Source organism: Gavia stellata, chromosome 21 (genome assembly GCF_030936135.1).
Source record: "Gavia stellata isolate bGavSte3 chromosome 21, bGavSte3.hap2, whole genome shotgun sequence".
Taxonomy (NCBI): Eukaryota; Metazoa; Chordata; class Aves; order Gaviiformes; family Gaviidae; genus Gavia; species Gavia stellata.
The window spans coordinates 5,083,946-5,103,995 of record NC_082614.1 but is presented as its reverse complement, the minus strand read 5'-3'; the positions used below and the strand labels follow the sequence as shown (position 1 = coordinate 5,103,995).

The window sequence follows — 20,050 nt, the reverse complement described above, 5'->3', positions numbered from 1 at the left end:
TGAGATCAAAATGAGCATATAGGAAAGAGTGATAATAAACATTTAACCTTGTGATTAACTACAAAATGGAAACAGTACTTGTAACTGCAATACATGGAAAGCGACACAGCTCGCTCACAAAGCCATATACAGCCTTCACTCCCTGCAGCTCACAATTGGGGAAAACCAAATTCAGTGATAAAAAAGCATCATGCTGACAATAGCCAAAAAGCACTGATATCCACACTTATCCTAAATTTTTAAAGAGGATCATTCACGCATTCTCTATCCCCAAGCATCTTTACACTACAAGAACAGTGAAAACCCAGTATTTTTTCCTGCAATTTTGTTCCTAAAAATTCTACCTGTTTCTCTCAAACAATCTTTAGTTCCTTTCATTCCACATGTCTCTTTTTCTCAACTGATCCATATAGCTACTGTCCCATAAATTCATCTCAACGCTCAAAGTTAGCTGTGATATAAGACAAATATCTGACAGCATATAACCCAAGTAGGGAGTAACTGGGGAAAAGAACCAGAACCGGTCATTCAAAACCACATATATGATATATATTTTTTAATATTTAGATATAAACAGTCCATCTTCTTTTCCCCAGGCTACAAACTCTTTGGGGCAAACAGAGTGCTTTACAGTATATTTCTAGTTTAAAAATGTGCCCACCCTAACTGTACCTTAATCCCAGCGAAGCACTGTTATTAAATGTTTTCTCACTTGATTGTACTTATGGCAGAGAGACATACTGTACTAGATCGCTTCCTCCAACTTGAAAAATGTGTTATAATAACTGTGCTGTATGTTAATCGTATTGCTTTCAGTATGCAGCTTTCATATTTCTAGGAAATATTTAAGCATCTAATTAAACTACTCTAAAAATAAATCTTAAATACTCATGAAAATTTAAAGCTGACAATTTATTCTGCATAATTGCCTGATGGAATTAATTTCCATGTGCTACCTTGAAATCAAACTGTATAAAATCTATTTGCATGAAACATACAATAAATATCCCTGTGTACAAAACCTTCTTCCTAGTTTTTCATAGTAGCCAAACAGTATTGTGTTTTCGTTTTGTAAGTATGCAGTGAGTACAATTAGCTGGTCAGACTTTATTATTATTAGCAGATGAACTACCTATTGCCAACTTCAAACAAAGACAAAGCAAGTCATTAAAAATGATAGAATTTACCGTATCAATTTTTAAAAAAACAAAAACAAATCAGAGCTCTTTAGAGAAAGTTCAGAATACATAACAAGTACATATTATGTACATCTATATACATGTGATTTTTACCTTTGTTCACATGTGTAACTAAAGACTCAAATTTTACTCTTCTGTATTAGGAACGTATGAGCTTAACTTCAGTTAATGTAACAGCAGAAGGAAATGCAAGAAAACCAATTGATAAGGTGGCTGTGTAATGAAGAGGAAACACACTGAGTTTACATAGATCATTTTTTCAGTATATTTATGACTAGATGGTACTTCTACCTAAACCATCACTAGTTTTTCATTGAAATAGCATGCAAATAACATCAAACTCACCAGGTATCCAAAGAGACCGGCACACTATATATAAGTAGGAGATAAGGCAGTCTTTGCACTGAAAAGTACAAGGTTTAAACAGATGAAAAAGAGATTAAAAGTAGGTATAGATATAAGCAAAATGTAGAATGTACTAATTGCTGAATGGTACTGATTTTTCAAATGGTATTTAACTTAAACCTGGAGTACAAAGAATCTGTATGTTGGGAATGAAGCTCCTGTGTGGATATCGTATTGTTCAGTAGAAGAAAGCACACACTGCAGCTTTTCCCATAATTGAGCACTAATAGGACCTCTTTGCCCTAGTCACACACTTTCTACATGAAATTTGATGGAATGTAATTCCTTTGAGTCTTTTATTTGTCTATAAAATTTGGTTCAAATAGACCAGTGGTTTCCAATGTAAATTCCCAAAAAGCATTAAATGATAACAGTAACATTGCATAAGCTTTGGGTTTATAGGGGCTCAGTAGTCTCTATTTGATGTTTTTCATGTATCAAAAAACAACAGAAAAAAAAAGTTCCTACGTACCAAGAAGTGGAATCTGATAGAACAGCTTCCTTCAGAAAATTTCTTAACAAGCTCTACAGTGACAAAATCTATGTAGATTAACAGAACTTTATTTCAAAATATTAGAAAAGTAAAACTATGCTGTCTTATGCCCAAGCATACAGTGACCTACTGCAGCAACTGGGTGACACTAATGATTGCCAATCCCTTTCAATAATCGCAGAGAGCAAATATTTAACAAATTGCCTTCTTCATGGCCTTTATTATACTAGAGTGGAACAACAAATGCATCTAAGTGCTTTGAGTTTATAACTCAAGAACTGAAATCAATTCCAATTTTACTCCAAATGATGGTGCAATGGCAAGAGAAGACAACATGGCTTATATTGCATTGCAGTTCTGCATAAATTGATTCTGACTTCATTTACACGAGTGACTCTTCACTAATTCCATCAAATTCCATCAATGTCCATCAATTTAAGGACAAATCAAGGTCTCAAGGAACTATAAGATACATACATACACTTTATTTACTACTTTTACTTACTGTTATTTAATAGTTGTATATAAGTAACAGTTTATTAGAGTATTACATTTGTAAACCTTCATTGTCAATCCTTGAAGTTTTCAAAGACAAGTTTTCAAATTTATTTCCAAAACACTTTTAACACAAGTTATGTTGAGAGCTAGATGAAATCACTACTAAGGAAAATTACTTTATGCAAACAAAAACCACAGTTAGAATAATAGGCCTTTATAAGAACTACTTTAATTTGTGATGTCTTGCCTCCTAGTCTTTGTCTTCCAGTTATAATGCTTGTTTTTCAATAAAATATTTTCAAAATATTATCTGTTTTAAATACAAAAATCAGCTTTTATATGGAGAGATTAGGTTGTTTGCAGTTCCTTCTCTTTAAGATACCATTTTATACATTTTTCAACATTAAATATGTATCTTTCAAGATAAATTATGGAAAACAATCACACAATAAGATAAACTGGATCACAAGTAAAATCTTAATGTCTTTGGAGAACGGGAAACAAAGAATTAGCACAGGGGTTAACAACATTTTGCAGAACAATTGAACATGCTACAGTTTTTAAATGAGCCTTCTACCACGAGTATTACTATTTAAAAAAAAAAAAATCAGACTATTATTTTCAGAATACATGGAAATCTATTCTGCATTCTTCCATATTATCAGAATATGAAGAAATTTTATGTTGACCATAATCTAATTCTGAACATGTGAGCGATTCTTGAATGCGCAGGCATTGAAAAATTACACAGATAAAATTGTGCTCCAATTGCCCTACATAATTTGAAGTAAGAATGGCAATGTCAAATACAGGCTCAGGGATACAAAATGAGAGAGCTCTATTATATATTAAGACTTAACAACCATTGAACATTAGTTCTGCAGCTAGGAAACAATGTTGCAACATATTTCTTTTAAAATATTTAAAAAAAAACCAAACAAAACCCAACTAAACCTTTCTTCATAAGCATAGCAAAAGATCAACTTCTAAGAAAATTCCACCTCATTTCTCTCAGTCAGGAAATCACTCACTTTCCGTATGCCAATTCTCTCAGAGCAGATACTGGGCAGAATTTGCATAACGTATGTATTTTAAAATATACTTACATTCAAGTATTTGCAAATATAAATTTCAATGGGATATTAAATTAGCATGTGGTATGGAATATAATATCCTGAAATTGAGATGTAGAGATGTAGATTCTAAAAATTCAATCTAAAACAATAAACAAAAGGCTGTTAATTTCAGCTCTGGAACAATTTTTGCTGAAAGCAAAACAAAAAATGTTTTAAAAAAAACTTTTTTAGGAGACTAAAGGAATGGCTACATAGTCCAAAAGAGATCAGTTCTCCTGTCAATACCATTAGATTTAAGGCTAGAGTCTACTAAGCGTGCTGACTCAATTCTCTAACCGTAGAACGTAAAATTATCAAAAGACAGTTGAAGGTGAGAAAAAAAAGAGTGAACAGCTCATTCTACGTTTTTGTTGGCAACTGTTGCTATGTAATTGTTAACTCAAATATTTTTTCTCAAATGGTGTTGTGTTTTTCTGTTTTTTTCATAAAGAACAAGAAAAGTGAAAGTCTAGTATTTTTTCATATATGCCTAACTAGCGGAAGGTGACTATTACAGTAATAACAATTCAGAAGTGTGCATATTCTAAATCGGTTTATAGTCTTGAAACAGGATACGTTCCTTGTCATTCATGTTTGACATTTTATTACTCACTAGAACAAAATACAGAATGAGATTACAAAAGGACTTTCAAAAATTTTCCATTGTAGCATACGGTTTCACGGAAAACTTTTTTTTAATTTGTCATACTCTCCTTAAGCTTTTTTGTCTTACCAGCTTCCGAAACATTCTTATTTGAAATAGCTCTTTTCTTAAGGTATTTTACAATATCCCAGTGCTTAATCTTGCTCTTTCGCACACAGAAGACAAACTTCTTTAACTTCTAAGGTCTCTTGCCTCCTGCAATATTTCCGGAAATATTTTACATTTATCCATCATCTTCATACTAGATAGATACTAGCATAAAAATCAAATGAGGAGCCTGAATTTTCTTACAGACACGGCAATGACTGTTAACAACTATATGGAAGAACAGTTACCTGAGACTAGTTTGGGAAAGGAATTGTATCAATAAAGCACTTGCTCGCTTGGGGGCAAGCAGGTAAAGGTAGTTGGAAGCCTGGCTTACTTTATTTCTACTGGACAGCTCAATTTCTGATGCTAATTAAAAATCTACCTGGCCTGACCTCAGTGTTTGGAATACACCTTCAGTTATCTCATTAAGATTCAGAAACTAAACTATCTGCATCTACATGGAACTTCAGGCACTTTGGGTTTGTTTAGAACAAGATCTAAACATCCTCTATCAATTATGTGTATAATTAACTTCACACTCTTCAAAAAGTGCCACTGATTTCAATGAGCTTCCTCAGCGAACCTAAAACATATCCAACAAGTTTTTTCATGTTGTTGCACTGTTTTTAGTTCATTTTTCTTGAACGGCTATGTTAAATTTGTTCAAATATATGGTGTGGATAGAATTAAAAATCAAGAATCCAAAGCACTGAAATATTGTTCCTGTTTTCTCTCTGTCCTTAAACTCAAACTGGTTTGTTGAAGGATTTTGGGTTGGTCCCACGCTGACAGAGAATATTTGATAATGTATATTGACGTTTTTCACCCTTCTGACTTCCATTATTATTCTTAAGTCATTCTCACGTATGACTTAAAATACAACCAGTCTTTTCATTTCCCTCAACCTGAAGCGTACGACCATAATTTCTTCCCTAGATTACTACACGGCAGCCTATTGCTGCTGCTGCAAGAAGCCGAGGGAGTACGTTGGGAATTCCCTTTGTGCTCCTTTGGCAATACATTCGTCTCTAGAAGCCGTTCCATCCAACTTACAGATTTAGGTCATGAGTGCGAGTATTAAGGATGGAAAACCATAAACAGAAGTTATATACAGAGGAAAGGCAACGTGGAAAAACTATTTTCAAAACCATAGTTATACCAAAGTAGTCACTAGAAAAAATGGTTACTTACCAGAGTAACTGTGGTTCTTTGATGTGTATTATCCACTGAGATCTCAATCTCATCACTTTTCTCAGGGTTTCTCCTTGCCTAGTAAGTCAGCATTCTTCAGTGCTATCGCTTACATGGTATAATAAGCCCCTTATTACATACAGCCTAAGTAGTTTAGTTTCCCATAGCACTGGCACATTTTGTTCTAGTGTGGGGTTCAAAATGGAGGGTGTGTGTGTACTCTAAGATATGAATGTGATAGTTTATATAAAATTTTAACATATTTGAGCAGATTAGGAGGTAGACTGGAAGTATCTCTGTCCCTATAAAGACCACACTTTCTTTCATTTCCTCAAGATTGTTAGTATAATAAGGATTACAAAAAAAAGCATATAGCAATTCCAGGGCCCAGAAAATGAAAAAGCAGGATCTTCCTGATGTGGAAGGAAGAATACGGATAGCATTGGAGCGTTTATTTTTCTTGCTGTATAGAACACTCTCTACTGACTCCTAGCAAAAAGCAATCACAAGAACATACTCTCTGTGCCATTGGATCATTCACTGACAACTGGAGAACATGGGAGAAGTATCTGCTCTCCTACTGATAATCTAATATACTGCTAGTGCAGAAGCAGGTAAAAGAATTTGACCTAGAAGACTTCCTGAGACTCATTAGACGAGCAGTCATCAACTTATGCAGAGCAACTTTGTCTGTCAACACTTGGTTTATGAACCCCTAACAAGGACAGAAATGCTTTTTATGCCACAGAGCACACAGAGCAATAAGACATTTATATTTAATGAATTTCCTGAAAAAAGTCCAGATTATTTGAAGATTTAGCTAAATAATTCACCTTGTCCTCAGGGAAGCATCCACTGCTACAAAGCCTAAAGGCAGGTCACACAAAATAAGGGTACATCTAAGTACAGTCAGTCTTTCCACAGTTTTAATGAGGCCAGAGCTACTTCTGGGATTGTGAATTTGTGCACACAGAAAAGTTACTTGAATACACACCCTTTAAGTTCATCACCCTCAAAACAACTTGATCCTCAGTCAGGTATACTGAGATTGTAGCTGGAATAATCTTAAACCCACAGGTGGACCAGCATGAACACATGCTACCACTTGCAGGAAAACACAACCTGTCAGCTGTTCCTTGTGGCGAATTTCAACTCTTCCATGTTTCAGAGGGAGCCAGTCTATAAACTTGAGAATCTTTGCCTGTTCACCAAATTCTGCTTTGCTAGGAGCACTTGATAATAAGCTGCCTGCATTTGGCAGTTCACTGACAAACTTTATGTCATTTTGGTGAGCTTTATGTCAGGGCATTCAATTAGGAAGCTCTTGCTATTCCTAATTCTTTGGGATAGCTCCTCTGAAGATCCTGGCACAAGGTATGAAATTCTTAGAATGCAGTTGCTACTTTCCAACCATGTCTACTTACATTATTAGATTCTGATACCTGATACAAAGGCTAGATAGTTTTGAAGTATCAATCACCTTTAGACAGAGCAAGCACACCAAGTCCAGTACGCAATACCCCACAGTTAGCATTCCTAATTTTCCATCCCCTCCAGGATCATTCCGAGGGCCTCTACATTCACGAATTGTCAGAATGCCTTCAGCCGACTAGAGAGAACGTGTGACACAATAGTGATTCATCAAGAAACAATGAAGGAACTGCAACTTTTCACATAGCTTCCAAGTATGCAACTATCTTATCTGTTGATACTTACAGCTATAACAGATTTATGCGCTGGAACTTACACTGCTTGGGAGAAGGGAATCCATCCTTCCAGCAGAGTCGAGTCAGTAAGCTATTTCAAAACAGAATTTCTTACTTTATGATACCCAGCAAAGATTCACCCAGATTGATGGCAATACAGATAACCACAAAAACCTGATTGGTATACTTTATACACTTTCCTACCAGAAATTACTAAAGCACCCAGGAACTGCACCATTCTACAGAATCCCTTTGGTCTCCATTTTGGATATTATGCATCAGGTCAATAGCTAATCTTCAACCGCCTAGCCCAGAGATGTCAGAGACCTGCTGACTCACTTGCAGACTACATAATGCTCATAGTTTTGTGACAAAGGATCTGCACAAGACAGTAACTATAATGAGAAGGGACTCCTTATCTTTTGAATTAACAAAAAGATAGTGGTACTTCTATAAATAGGAAGAAAATAAACCTATTGCTTGCCAATAATAATAATTATTAACCAGCCAGAGTGTTTCAACATAAAAATGCAGTCTTATTGCCAAGTTTTACCTTGGTTCCACAGGGGCAGGTAAGCAGATCTGAGGGGAAGGAAAGGAAGAAAAGCTAATGGAATCTAGGAGACAGGTAAAGCCCAGATGGATATTACTGGCCAGAAGACTCCTGCAAGGTTTACTTGCAAAAAGGGGAACTGAAAAACAGGGATTTGTATACTGTTTGATGAAACAGGAGCAAATAGGAAAAAGTGTCTTTCAGAATAGGCCCTGGGAGACAGTAGTAATTTCTATGAACTACACACTTCAAACTACTTTAGGAGGTCAAGCACCTCAAGAATATACAATAGCACAAGATCAAGGATCTGTATTTTCATCTTTTTCAGATGTTGCATTAGTCTTTCAATTGTTGCCAACTTTACTCATGTAATAAAGCTAGAATTATCTAGAAGACAACATAATATATAAATACACACAAATCTACCATTAAAAATTCTAATCCTCCAGATACTTAACCAGTACGCTGCTTTTAAAAAGTGTGAGTAGTTGTTGGGGGTGTACAGACCAGTAATATTTATTGCACAAATCAAAGAAAAATAGACTTAGATAAATGAGAACTTACATGACCTTTGAGCTAGCTCAGGTGCCAGTAGCACTCTGGGTACAGCAACACATAACAGCTAACTTTTCCTGCTTCTGTAACATACCATTACAGAAGTATGCATGGAACCAATAAATATACATATACACTAACTGTTGGGAAAAAAAAACAACAAAAACAACAACATAAGCTTGGGGACTAGACTTAAGTTAGCTAAAATAGAGAGGCATTCTTTAAGAACAAATACTGCTTGTTTGAAGCAGGTAAATATGAAATACGGTTACTGGGATTTTCATGTGTAAAGGTGATTTGGTGGTTAGCACTTCAGAAAAAAAAGTTTAGAAGTTACAGTGGACAGAAGCAAATACAAGTTTCTACATTGGTATGACAAGTAATGTTCTTTACAACTTTCCAGCTCCTGAGCAGAATCGCATTACAACTGCTCTATCAAGCAAATAACTAAATACAACACCTTTGGAAACTCCATTTTAACACAGGTGAGCAGTATCACATTCTAGATGGCTGTGGGTGGTTTTGGGTTTTGTGGGCATTTTTTGTTTGTTCCCCCCCTCTCCGCCCTTCTTTTCAGCATACCGGGTTTGTCTGTTTAGTATGTGACGCAACTTCTCATTAAACTTTTGATTAAATATGTTTTAACCCATCAGTGATGTGTTAGGTAACTCAGTCTCTGCTCTGAACAAAAGACAGGACAGCTTATGTAGAGATAACATCCCCAAAGCAGCATTTTATTTTATTCATTTAATTCCAAAACATTTAATTTAGAAGTCTGGCATCTCAGTCATCCATCTTAACATGGGCTAATATTGACATAGTGTTGTCAGAATACACAGACAACTAAACAGCCAAAGAGTTTACAAAAAATAAATTCATGATTCTTCAAAACAACTGCAAAAGGTTACAAGTATCAAAACTCTCAGGTAGATGCACTGCATTGAAAGAAACTGTGCACATAAGTTAGAGGCAAAAAAAACAAATTGCTACTGAAACCTCACATTTCAAACAGTTTATTGTAAACTGATGAACAGAGTTGTCATTTCACATCAGCTTAACTGTTTTCATTGACTGAAAAAAATTTGGGGTGGCTTTGCATGCACAAAATGTACTGCTTAACAGAACTGTCAGCTCATTTCAAATGGAAATAAATTTAACTGGAATCTAATTATCTTCAATCACTTTCCATTATTCTTTCCCATATTTTCCAATCAACAGGCAAACTAAAAATGCCTCATTTACTATGCATCTTTCTGCACTGCTCAAGTGCAAGTAAGATAAATAGGGCCAATAAACCACTCAATCCACCAATGCCCATGAAGACTCATCTGAAACTGCTTCTTGATAAAGTGGACAGCAGATCTGAACAGCTGTACAATACAGATATGCTTAGCACTAGATATTTAGTGTGACTGTGGCAAGGAAATATTTGTGATGATGGGGATGGTGAAGTGGATGAAAGAGGGATTGGAGTAAAGCTTTTTAATTATTGCCCTCTCCTGCTTCTTCATCTTGCTGATCACTCGTCCACAGAGTGAGGTTATCTCGAAGTAACTGCATGATGAGAGTGGAGTCCTTGTAGGAATCCTCATTTAGTGTGTCCAGCTCTGCTATGGCATCATCAAAGGCTTGTTTGGCTAAAAGGCAGGCCTGCTCAGGAGCATTCTGGATTTCGTAGTAGAACACTGAGAAATTGAGTGCCAGCCCGAGCCTAATTGGGTGAGTGGGCTGCATGTGCTCTTTGCTGATTTCAAAAGCCTCTTTATAGGCAGCTTCTGAGGCTTCCACAACACTGTTCTTCTTCTCACCAGCAGCAACTTCTGCCAAATAGCGGTAGTAATCCCCCTTCATTTTCAGATAAAAGACCTTGCTCTCATACTGGAAGTCATTGCAGTTCTTGATCAAGTATTTATCTAGGAGAGCCAAAACATCATTGCAGACTGTCTCAAGCTCCTTTTCTATCTTCTCCCTATAGGCTTTAACCTTCTCCAGCTTCTTCTCATTCCCATCTGCCATAGTCTTCTGCTCTATGCTGCTGATGACACGCCAGGAAGATCGTCTAGCTCCAACTACGTTCTTGTAGGCCACAGACAGCAGGTTTCTATCCTCGTTTGAGAGAGGCTCATTCAGCTCAGTTACCTGAAAATACAGACAAAGATCAAATTTAAAGGGTTTGTCTTAGAGAAGAGTGTGCAAACTTCCTTCCATACTTCCATCATGAAGTACAAGACTCAAGATTCCTTCTAGATCCCAAAATTCCTTCTAGACAGGAGTCTATTAGTAACGTTGAAAGTTTAAAACTGTTTCTGCAGTCAAGACTTAAAAGAGTGAAACCCCCACAGTTCCGTTGTAATAGGATGGGCATTTAGAAGTCATTGCAAAGCACGTTCACTGGATAAAAGTGAGTCAGGTTTGCATAATGGAGAAGCACTCACAGAAGGAAGGCTCAGGTTTTTTAGGAAGTTTGTGATAATTATGCAGACTATGCACTTAGTGATGAATTTAAATGTACCTAGAATACCAGTTTTATGAATCTGGAACACAGCACGGACACTGGAAACTGGTGCAGTTCTTGCATTTCTTTCCCCTGCTGCTTTCTTTCATTCGACAGCAGAGACGGAAGTGCTGCAGTCATTATGATTAAGCTCTGCATAGTACAAATGGAATTAGTGTTTCACAGTATCTTTCAGTCACTTAGCGAGCAATTACATGACGTCATACAAAAGTTATCCTGATTTCTGCTAACTGGTGGCTGCAGACAGATTTCAGGGATAGGACATGAAAGAAACTGCATAGAAATTGAACAAGAAATCAAGAAAAAAGCCATGATCAACTCTAAATTCCTACTACAAAAGCTGAGATAGAGGAAGGATAATACTTCTAATACTGTATTTAGGCCTATTTCACTTGCTGTGTTAATTTAGAAAATAAAACCTATCAGCCTTACAGTCATTTGAAGTTGTTCTACTTTCGCAAGTTTACAAACATGAAATTAAACTCACAGGAATTAGGATGAAAAATGTAACTCCACTACTTTAAGCAGCATACTGCATTAACTGCATTAAAGGAAGTCATTAGAATTCTAAGGATATGTACTTTGGTGTGAAAGTAAACTTGTCCTTGCTCAGACACTGCTGAAATCATTAACTATTTCTTTAAAAATGTGCATATTTACACTGCTTGACAGGCATCAGAATGCTCACAAACAAATACTTACATACTCCAAATAAGTCACAAATACTTACACTATTCTGAGACTGCTGGTGTAGCCACTGAACCACCCAATAAATGTATATATTTCCAAGTCTAAAAAGTAATTTACACAAATTATAACTGTAAGAGAGAGCTTGCTTTCAAACTTAGGTTTTGTTCTTAAAATATTCTAAGTCAATTAGTTTTATCTCCAAAATGTCTTTTCCCCACAGCTCAGGAACCCGAGCTACCAACAGACTCTACTCTGCCTAGCCTAGTATAATTAGAGACAACCTACAGAGGGTGAAATGCAACAGGAATCAACTCTAATGACATCTTCATCATCATCTTCACAGCTTCCACTCAACATCCTCCCAACAATCCCTCGCTCAACAATCTCTACTACGACCCACCTATACCATCTTCTCTAATAAAGATATTAACTCCCTCAAGATGTAAAGGCTCAGCTGAGAGCTTTTTGTTCCCTACAGTCTATTAGGACAGCACTTATAAAATACAGAAATCCACCAAAGGAGATTAATAATTACTTGGTCATTCCTGCACGGCTGGAGGACTTACACAGTGATTGATCTAAAGGAGTCAGTAATGTTTCGCTTAAACTTAAGCATCATTTAACCACACAAATAAATCCTTTTTTTCCCCACCTGTCTTCATTATCTTTACAGTATTAAAAAAAAAAAAAAAAACTGAAAAAATCATGATCTGTTACTATACTACTGAGCTACATTATCCACAAAAAATAAAAACTGAGTATGAAAAAGTATACAAGACACAAAAATAACTGAGGATGAGACTTAGTGGGACAGGGCAATAGTAACAGAAATACCACCTCTTGGCTTTGCGGTCCAGACTCCATACAAAAGAAATTAAAGCGACAAAAATGCAACCACAGCTATCCTAATTCTTCACCTCATACATCATCACCTCCATTTTTTGCCTCATCCTCCACTTACCACCTGTTCTTTACCCCCAGCTAACTGCTACCTTCACGTTCATTCTTTTTCCTCTCCTTCAAACTAAATATCCTGCTAAATGCTGGTATGCAAGCATTCAATAACTAAAAAAAGAGATATGCAGTCATCCTAAACCTTTTTATAATTATTCCTTCTACCTCCTCAAGGTGGTTTCATAAACTTTTAGAGACAGATGTCTTCTGTGTATTCTAAACACCAAAATGGCATTTTACCGTACAAAAAATGTCCTGGGAACCATCAAAAAAATTCTAGTACTAAACTCTGATTTTTTTACTATGCTGGTGTATTTACTTAAGGAGAGATAAATTAATCAGTTTTCAAATTTCATCGTTTGTCACAAGAGACAAAACACAATCTTACAGGAATACCACTAGCCTTGAAAGAGTATTCCAGGTTTTTTTCCTAGTCTATTGTCTCTCTTCTGGTGTTATTCATTTTTAATTGCAGAAAATGCATCGCAGCATCCACCCTGAAAAAGTTGATTTATAAAGCCCACTTGCACAGGAACCATTGCAATTGCAGATAACCTACACCTGAAAAGCCTTCTGACCTTCCCTAATCACAACCAAAATTCAATGCGAGTGTTGATAAACAGAATATTTGCAGAAATTTCTGAAGATCACATTAATAGAGGGAGGATCTTGCAAAGTCTAGCATGAACTCTGATAATCTTGGTTGGTCTTTACTCAACAGTAGTATTAAAAGTAGGTCTACAGTACAAGCTTTAAAATGCAGTGTAACTTTTGGAAGCATCTTCATACTATATTTAGACTAGCCAGTTAAGTAGTTGCATCAGTTTGGGCCAAGTAAGTTTGCCGAAACTCTCAATAAGCACCAGACTTAACAGAACTTACCCTGACATAGCAAGATTGAGAAACAGCAGGGAATACTCAAGATACACTCATGTAAAGCACAACAAAAAAAGCCCAGGAAAAAAGCCATCTCTCAGGACTAACTGCAGAACAGTAGTTCATATGTGGAAAAATAATGTTTACTTCTTAATCAAAACATGAAAGTATCTAAGAGATAAGCTTAAGAGACTTAACTAAGAGACTATTCCTGATCATCACTAGACTGCTGTATAATTTAATTCCCAAGACTGACTTAAACTCACCTTGAAACTGATCCTTAAAGTAAAAAGGAAAAATTAACAGAAAAGCTAATTCAACATGCTTAGGAGATACTTACGAGCTTTAAGGTGTATCAGAAGTTACTGATATATCTTGGAGAATCAGCAACTACCATCAACTCAAGTCCGTAGCAAATTATTCCCCATCCCAGCTAAAAAATGCTGATAGTCTATGAAGATACATCTAAAAATTACATCTACCTCCCTGGTGTAACAGCTGTATTACAAGAAACTAGAGTCAAAGTAAAGCACGTGACCTTTATGGAGCTATCTACTGTTTTACCTATTTCTGATACATTATCAAAGTAGATAAAAACAGACATGTTTCTCTTCACATGAGGGGATGATGTAGAGAAAAAGAAAACTTGAAATGCTGAAGGAAATTTATTTCTTCCTGTCTTCCATTCCACCTATAGCCTTTCTTTAACAGAAAAGATCTTGGACTGCACTAATTTACATTTTAGACGCAGACACACTTTCTTACAATAGCTGTTAGGAAAAACAGAAGTACTTACAAGAGGAAAGCCATTTGTAGGATGACTTCAAAGTAGTATTTACTTACTCAGGTGTTACTCTATACTTCCGTTATGCAAACACACTTCTCTCTCTCGCACCTAAGTTTGGGGTTATTTTCAGTCCTGAGCCAGATGATGCGACTGAACACAGAGGCTATGATCTGCTAGCAGTTTTCATTCAGACAGTCTGCTTTTTCTAACAAGAATACACTCTAAATCATTTTATTTCTATAATACTTACAGGTATCTCCTCCTCTGCTTTATGTCCACAAAGTTCTTTTACAATTTACTGGGAAATAAAATGGGAATATATAAAAGGAATGCTGACTATAACCCTGGAATTCCTAACTACACATGCTGATGAGCGTGGCAGTACTGTATCAGCTCAGAAATTACTCCCATGTGTGTGATCCCACACAGGCCATACCAAGCTGACTGACTTTCACATGGAAAATACACCGAAGTGAAGGTGTTCCACAACTGACAGCGGATCTATGATGCAGTCAGATTACCCAGTAGAATTTGACCCAGGTCAATTGAATGTATGTGATTAAACTTCTGTTTTGTTAGCCAGAGCATGTAAGTCACAGCTAGAGACAGTTCTTAGCAAGCTGTTGCAAAAATGATTGTACCCGAGCCAGTATAAAGTCAGGTTTAATTATTAAAACTCTCCTGATACAAAGTTGTACAGTTCATAATTTTTGAACAAATAGAAACCAGACTAATGAATTTAAACCGTATCAGTTTCTTGCATCATGTGGCTTCAGTGCTTTGTATCAAGCATTGGAAGTTCTATAGCTAGATTTACTGTATAAAACCACAGTAAGGAAGTAATCACACAGCAGGGGAGGATATTGTTCACATTAAAGGCATCTCATTCTCCCCTCCTACACACACATACTTCATTAACCCAAAACCAGACACTGATGTGAAGGAGAACTCAGTGATACAATACTAAAAATATGGAACATCCCAAACCTTTAAGTCCATTTATGTACACAGATAAAGTCTACAAATTAAACTAGAACCTCAAGCTATTTTGCTTAAAAAAATGTTAAACATTCCAAGACTTAAATTTATTTCACGCTGAGTAGTATTTCACACACGACTAATTTTAAAATTATACATCTCACATAACTCAGATTCATCTTACCAATTTTACAGTGTAAATGACTCTCTACCCACTACGTAGCTATACTAGAAAAGCAACATAAATTAATAGAGGTCCTGAGCACTACATATTAGTATTAATAATGTCTGAAATACTAAGGGTTTATACAGCTAAAATGTTTAACTATTTCTGGAATTATCTAAACCCAAAGGTACTCAATGCTGTATTCTCAAGATGCTAGAGTATTTGTTCCGTCAAGTGAGAACCTTTAACACTTACACTAAATGCAAATCTCTCCCCAGTGTGTTGAGAAGTAATTTTTTACCTACCGTGTAGGCTTATTTCAAATAGTTGGAATCCTGGAGCAGCATTTAACACAATGAGAATGCCACACCCCTTGGAAGAATGCCATTTAGTAGAGGCACATATACATATGATTGTTTTCTATTATATGATTATTTTCTATTAAAATAATTTTGGCTGGAAAAAAGTAAACTAACTCATTAATTTATAACACCAAACTAAGTGAAAGTTTCATCTTCCTCTCCTGTCTACACATTATAAGCCAAAATACTAAAATTCTTCCAAGAAAAAGTTTAACAGCAACAAAAAAAAAATGTATTATTGAGCCGTAGTTTCCTTATTTAAGCTACAACTGCTACTTCATCTAGCTTTTCTTTAAAAGAAGGAACTGATAGGACTGAAAAGTGTTTCTCCAACTTTATACTGACAGCTGAAATGGCAGTCTTGTCATACTTTTTCTTCCTTCAGTGGCAGTCTCAAAAATCATACAAATATGCTTTTGCTAAAATAGTCTTTGTTACTTTACGTTTTAGGAGTAACTGTCAGGCTGTTGGCTACATTGTGCATTGTAAAAGTGTGGTGATGAATATCTGGAACTGAAATTAAATCAGATTTCTGTTTACACTGAGAACACACTGCTTTCATATAGCACCTTTAAAAACCATCAGATATGTTATATTCAGATTTTTTAAAAAATTTTAAAAGAAACTTTTCAAATCAAGATACCCTGCACTGAGAATAGATATCAGAGTTAGAACACCGATCTCCTGTTGGAGAAAGTCTAATGTCTCTGGAGTGCAAGAAGATTATTTGAATTTTACTCTATATGGATAAAAAGTTCTCTTTATAGCTGCTATTTACAATCACTGAAATAGACGGAAATACTAGCTAGGTGAGGACAGCCCACATAACAACATTTCATAGGAGTTTATGCTCAGACTACAAAATCAACTTCAAACACTGAAGAGCATTCTGGAAATTACCATGTCAGAGTGAACACCTGTGAAAGCCAAGTAACCAACAGATGCTACATTATAGGCATGCAACAGTACATGGACATCTTAAAATAAGGAAACTATTGCCTTTTAAATTCAGCTTTGCTTTTTGTATTTTTAAAGTATCTATAATGTAACATTTCATAAATGCTCAAGACTCAGCTCACTTACAAAGTGTTCTCAAGCTCCCAATTATAGCAGCTCATCATTAATACAACTTATTTGAGAGCAAAAGTAGCATTACAGATGAGAATACTATGACTCAAGATGAATGAAAATTGCGTAGTAATTAGGACAGTTTAGAAAGACAACTGGACATACACACTAGTAGTATGTACTTTATTTATATATTTCCTGAAGCATAGCAACTGTATTGTTTGTTTTGCGTATGTTCAGAGAGCCATACATACACTATAGTTCAGCAATATTTGGAAAAATAAAAAGCTGTCTACTAACTACAGCTAGAAATACAGTCTTCTAGAGCAGCAGCGGATTTTACTGGTTTCTCCATTTCATCTTTTAGAATTAGCAATTGAGAGATTTGAGAAATAAACAGAGCTGTTATTACTACACTTTATGTATGAAGGATTCTAGCGATATAATTAAAATACAGCTTATTTTAATGCCTAGTGCCTCTGATCTTGAAATACTCAGAAGCACTGCTGCATTAGAACTGGACTGGTCGCAGTATTTACTATGACACAATAGCAAAAGTGAACAAGAGCAGCAAAATAAGTGTCTTTTTACTGCCCTCATTTAAGGGACGCGACATACATCACAGCCCCTGAATGAGACTAAATGGACTGATTCTTACAACAAAAACGTGAAGTCCTTTCGAAGCTGCTCTTTCAAACTAAAATCATCTCATGCTTTTACACAGCAGTACTCTCAAGTGAAGCGATTCCTCTGGGGCCTTTGGTGTTCACAAAGGACAGATCAGCAAGAACAAACCAGTTGTAATCAGATACAGCGAAGACACTCCTAAGCATTTACATTACCCTTAAAATTCAGATTATACGAACACTTCGTTTTTAAAAAAGGGACTAGACATAGTGAGTTTGATCATTCTGCAATTTTATTACATATCAGTACAGAAAGGTTAATACAAGTAATTTTCATTGCTTGGTTCTGAAAGGAGCTGAGTTGTAATTTAGTGTTTAAACGCATGTCAGTATTCAACGGGGTAAGGAATGCACTGAGAATTCGCTACCCTACAAAGAAGAGGCAAAAAGGCAACGTTAAAGCTTGGGAAACGCTCTCTGTGTACTGGGGAGCTTTTCTACCCGGATGCACCTACTATACCATCTGAGTCAGGGTGCTCATGTTTGTGGGTGAGGCCTTCTATCGCGAGGCAAAAGAAACGTCTAGAAAAGGAAGGGGGTCCTCTTGCCGTGCACCGTTTCCCCCGACACCCCCTGCCCCATCGGCCATCCCACCCGACCAGCACCCCCAACCGCTCGCGTGTCCCAGACTCCCCTAGAAAGGGAGACGCACCCCAAGGTCAAACCCGTCATCCCCCACCGGGGGGAGGGCGGTGCACGGGGATGGACCCCATCTTGAGCAGGGGTCAGAGAAAGAATCCACGGCGTTCCCGCCGCTACGAGGAGAGAGGCGGGCAGTATTCAAACTGCTGCACTGCGCGCCGGATTGGCGGGGGTGGGGGAGAGGCGAGAGGAGGGCATGGGGACAGCCACACCCCCAGGCAGGGACAGCCAAGGGAGCGGGAGGGCTGCAAGGGAGTCGTTACGAAGGAATGAAGAAAATGAGGGAGAACGAAAATAAATTTTAAAAGAAAAGGGGGATCTAGGTCCAGTTTGGACCGGCTACTGTTGGCCTCATCTCTCCCCGAGGCAGGTAGTAACGGACACCGCCCCACACGGCGGCGAAGTGTCCCAGCGGGATGGTCTGGCTCTTGCTCCCGCCCTCCTTTCTTCACCGCGACGGGTGGGACCTGGCGGCTCGCATCCTCCCCGGGACCCAACTCCGCCTCGGACCAGCCCGGACTTCCTTTCCCTCCCTCCCCCGCCACCACCCACCCTACACACTCCTCCCCGGGTACGACCCACGGCCGCCACGCTACCAGCCCCACTCACCGACTTCATGGCCGAGGCCATGTCGTCGTATCTCTCCGCCTGCTCGGCCAGGCGGGCTCGCTGCAGCAGCTGCTCTCGGTCCCCCATAGCCGCTTCCGTGGTGGCTGCTGGGCTGGGCACTCTGCGCCCCTCAGAGAGAGAGAAAGGCGGGGCGGGGATCTGCGCCGCGGAACGCGCGGGTGGTGCGAGCAGGGAACGTAAGCGGAGCCGCCACCTCCCGCTCGCTCACGCTCTCAGCGACCGCTGGGCTCGCCTCAGCCGCCGCTCACCCGCCGGCCGCGCTTGCCAGGCGACGGTTGGCGCCTCGCGCTCACGGACCGCGGCAAGGCGGGCAGCCGCGCGCTTGCTGGGTCCCCTCCGCGGCGTGTGCAGCTCGCGCCCCTCCGCCCGGCTCGGAGCCTCGCGCTGCTGCTGCCGCCGCCTGCGCCTGCGCGCTAGGAAGGCAACGAGGGGGCGGAGTTGAGGAGACTGCAGGGGAGGGGAGGGGGCGCTGCTCCCCCGCGTTCTATTTCTAGGTGACGTCACTTGCTATAAATAGCTATCCCGGGGCGCCGGCTGGGGGGAGGCGCATGCGCGCTGCGAGTGCTGCATTTTACTGCTGCAAAGGTGGAGGTGGGCGGTGGGCGCGGGCATTGCGGAGCCGGGCCGGGGTGAGCCGGGTCGGGCCCGGGCCGCTCGCGCCCCGCGGTACGGACGGCGCCGGACGTGAAATGCCTCAGGACGGGCTCAGCGACCGTCCCCCGCCTCGCCTCCCCTGCCCGCGTTCGGTGACACGGCGCAAAGCGGCTACCACGGACCCCCAGACGCGCCTCGCCCGGGGAAACCGGCGGAGCGCGGCTGCCACGCGGGATGTGCTCGCTGCGGAACAACGCGCCGCTTTCACGTGTCCGACCCTGCCTCTGCGCCATGGCTGCTTTGTGCTGCCGTAGCCTCCGGCACGAGCTCTGTCCGGCAGTAGTTAGGCGGCTGTGCCTCGTGCCAGTGAAATAAATGCATCTTGTGTCCCAGCAGCTTCAAAACGTTCCTAGTTGTGGGGGTGGTAGGCACGGGCCAATTCTGCTACCTCGCCTAAGAGATGCAACTAAATTAAATTTTACGACGTATTTTAATTGGCAACAGTCGAGCTCCGCTGTCGTAAATTGTATGCCGTATGTACTGGCCTAACATAAAAGTCATCTCAAAGGAGAAGCATTGCACAAATGATGCAGCTGCTGCTGGTGTGTGCATCCACGTTACTCATCTCTTACG

General features: G+C 38.9%; 1 protein-coding gene across 2 annotated transcripts; it reads right to left on the bottom strand.

Moving 5' to 3' along the window:
• Window positions 1-9,182: 9,182 nt before the first annotated feature.
• Window positions 9,183-19,044, bottom strand: YWHAH (tyrosine 3-monooxygenase/tryptophan 5-monooxygenase activation protein eta). Of its 2 annotated transcripts, none has more exons than XM_059827691.1 (2): window positions 18,794-19,044; window positions 9,183-10,599 (listed from the first exon to the last, which is right to left on the bottom strand). In XM_059827691.1, exons 1-2 carry the CDS (start codon window positions 18,887-18,889, stop codon window positions 9,952-9,954), a joined length of 744 nt encoding a protein of 247 aa, XP_059683674.1. In that variant the 5' UTR covers window positions 18,890-19,044; the 3' UTR covers window positions 9,183-9,951. The 2 variants fall into 2 exon arrangements, with proteins under 2 accessions (XP_059683674.1, XP_059683673.1); XM_059827690.1 differs by having other exon boundaries at window positions 9,183-10,608; window positions 18,803-19,044.
• Between the last annotated feature and the right edge of the window lie 1,006 nt (window positions 19,045-20,050).

Coding starts and splice junctions, on each gene's coding strand:
- YWHAH (XM_059827691.1), bottom strand. CDS start 18,889: ATGGGGGACCGAGAGCAGCTGCTGCAGCGAGCCCGCCTGGCCGAGCAG. Junction 10,600..18,793: donor CCATGAAGTCGGTGAGTGGG/GCTGGTAGCGTG, acceptor CAGGTAACTGAG/CTGAATGAGCCTCTCTCAAA.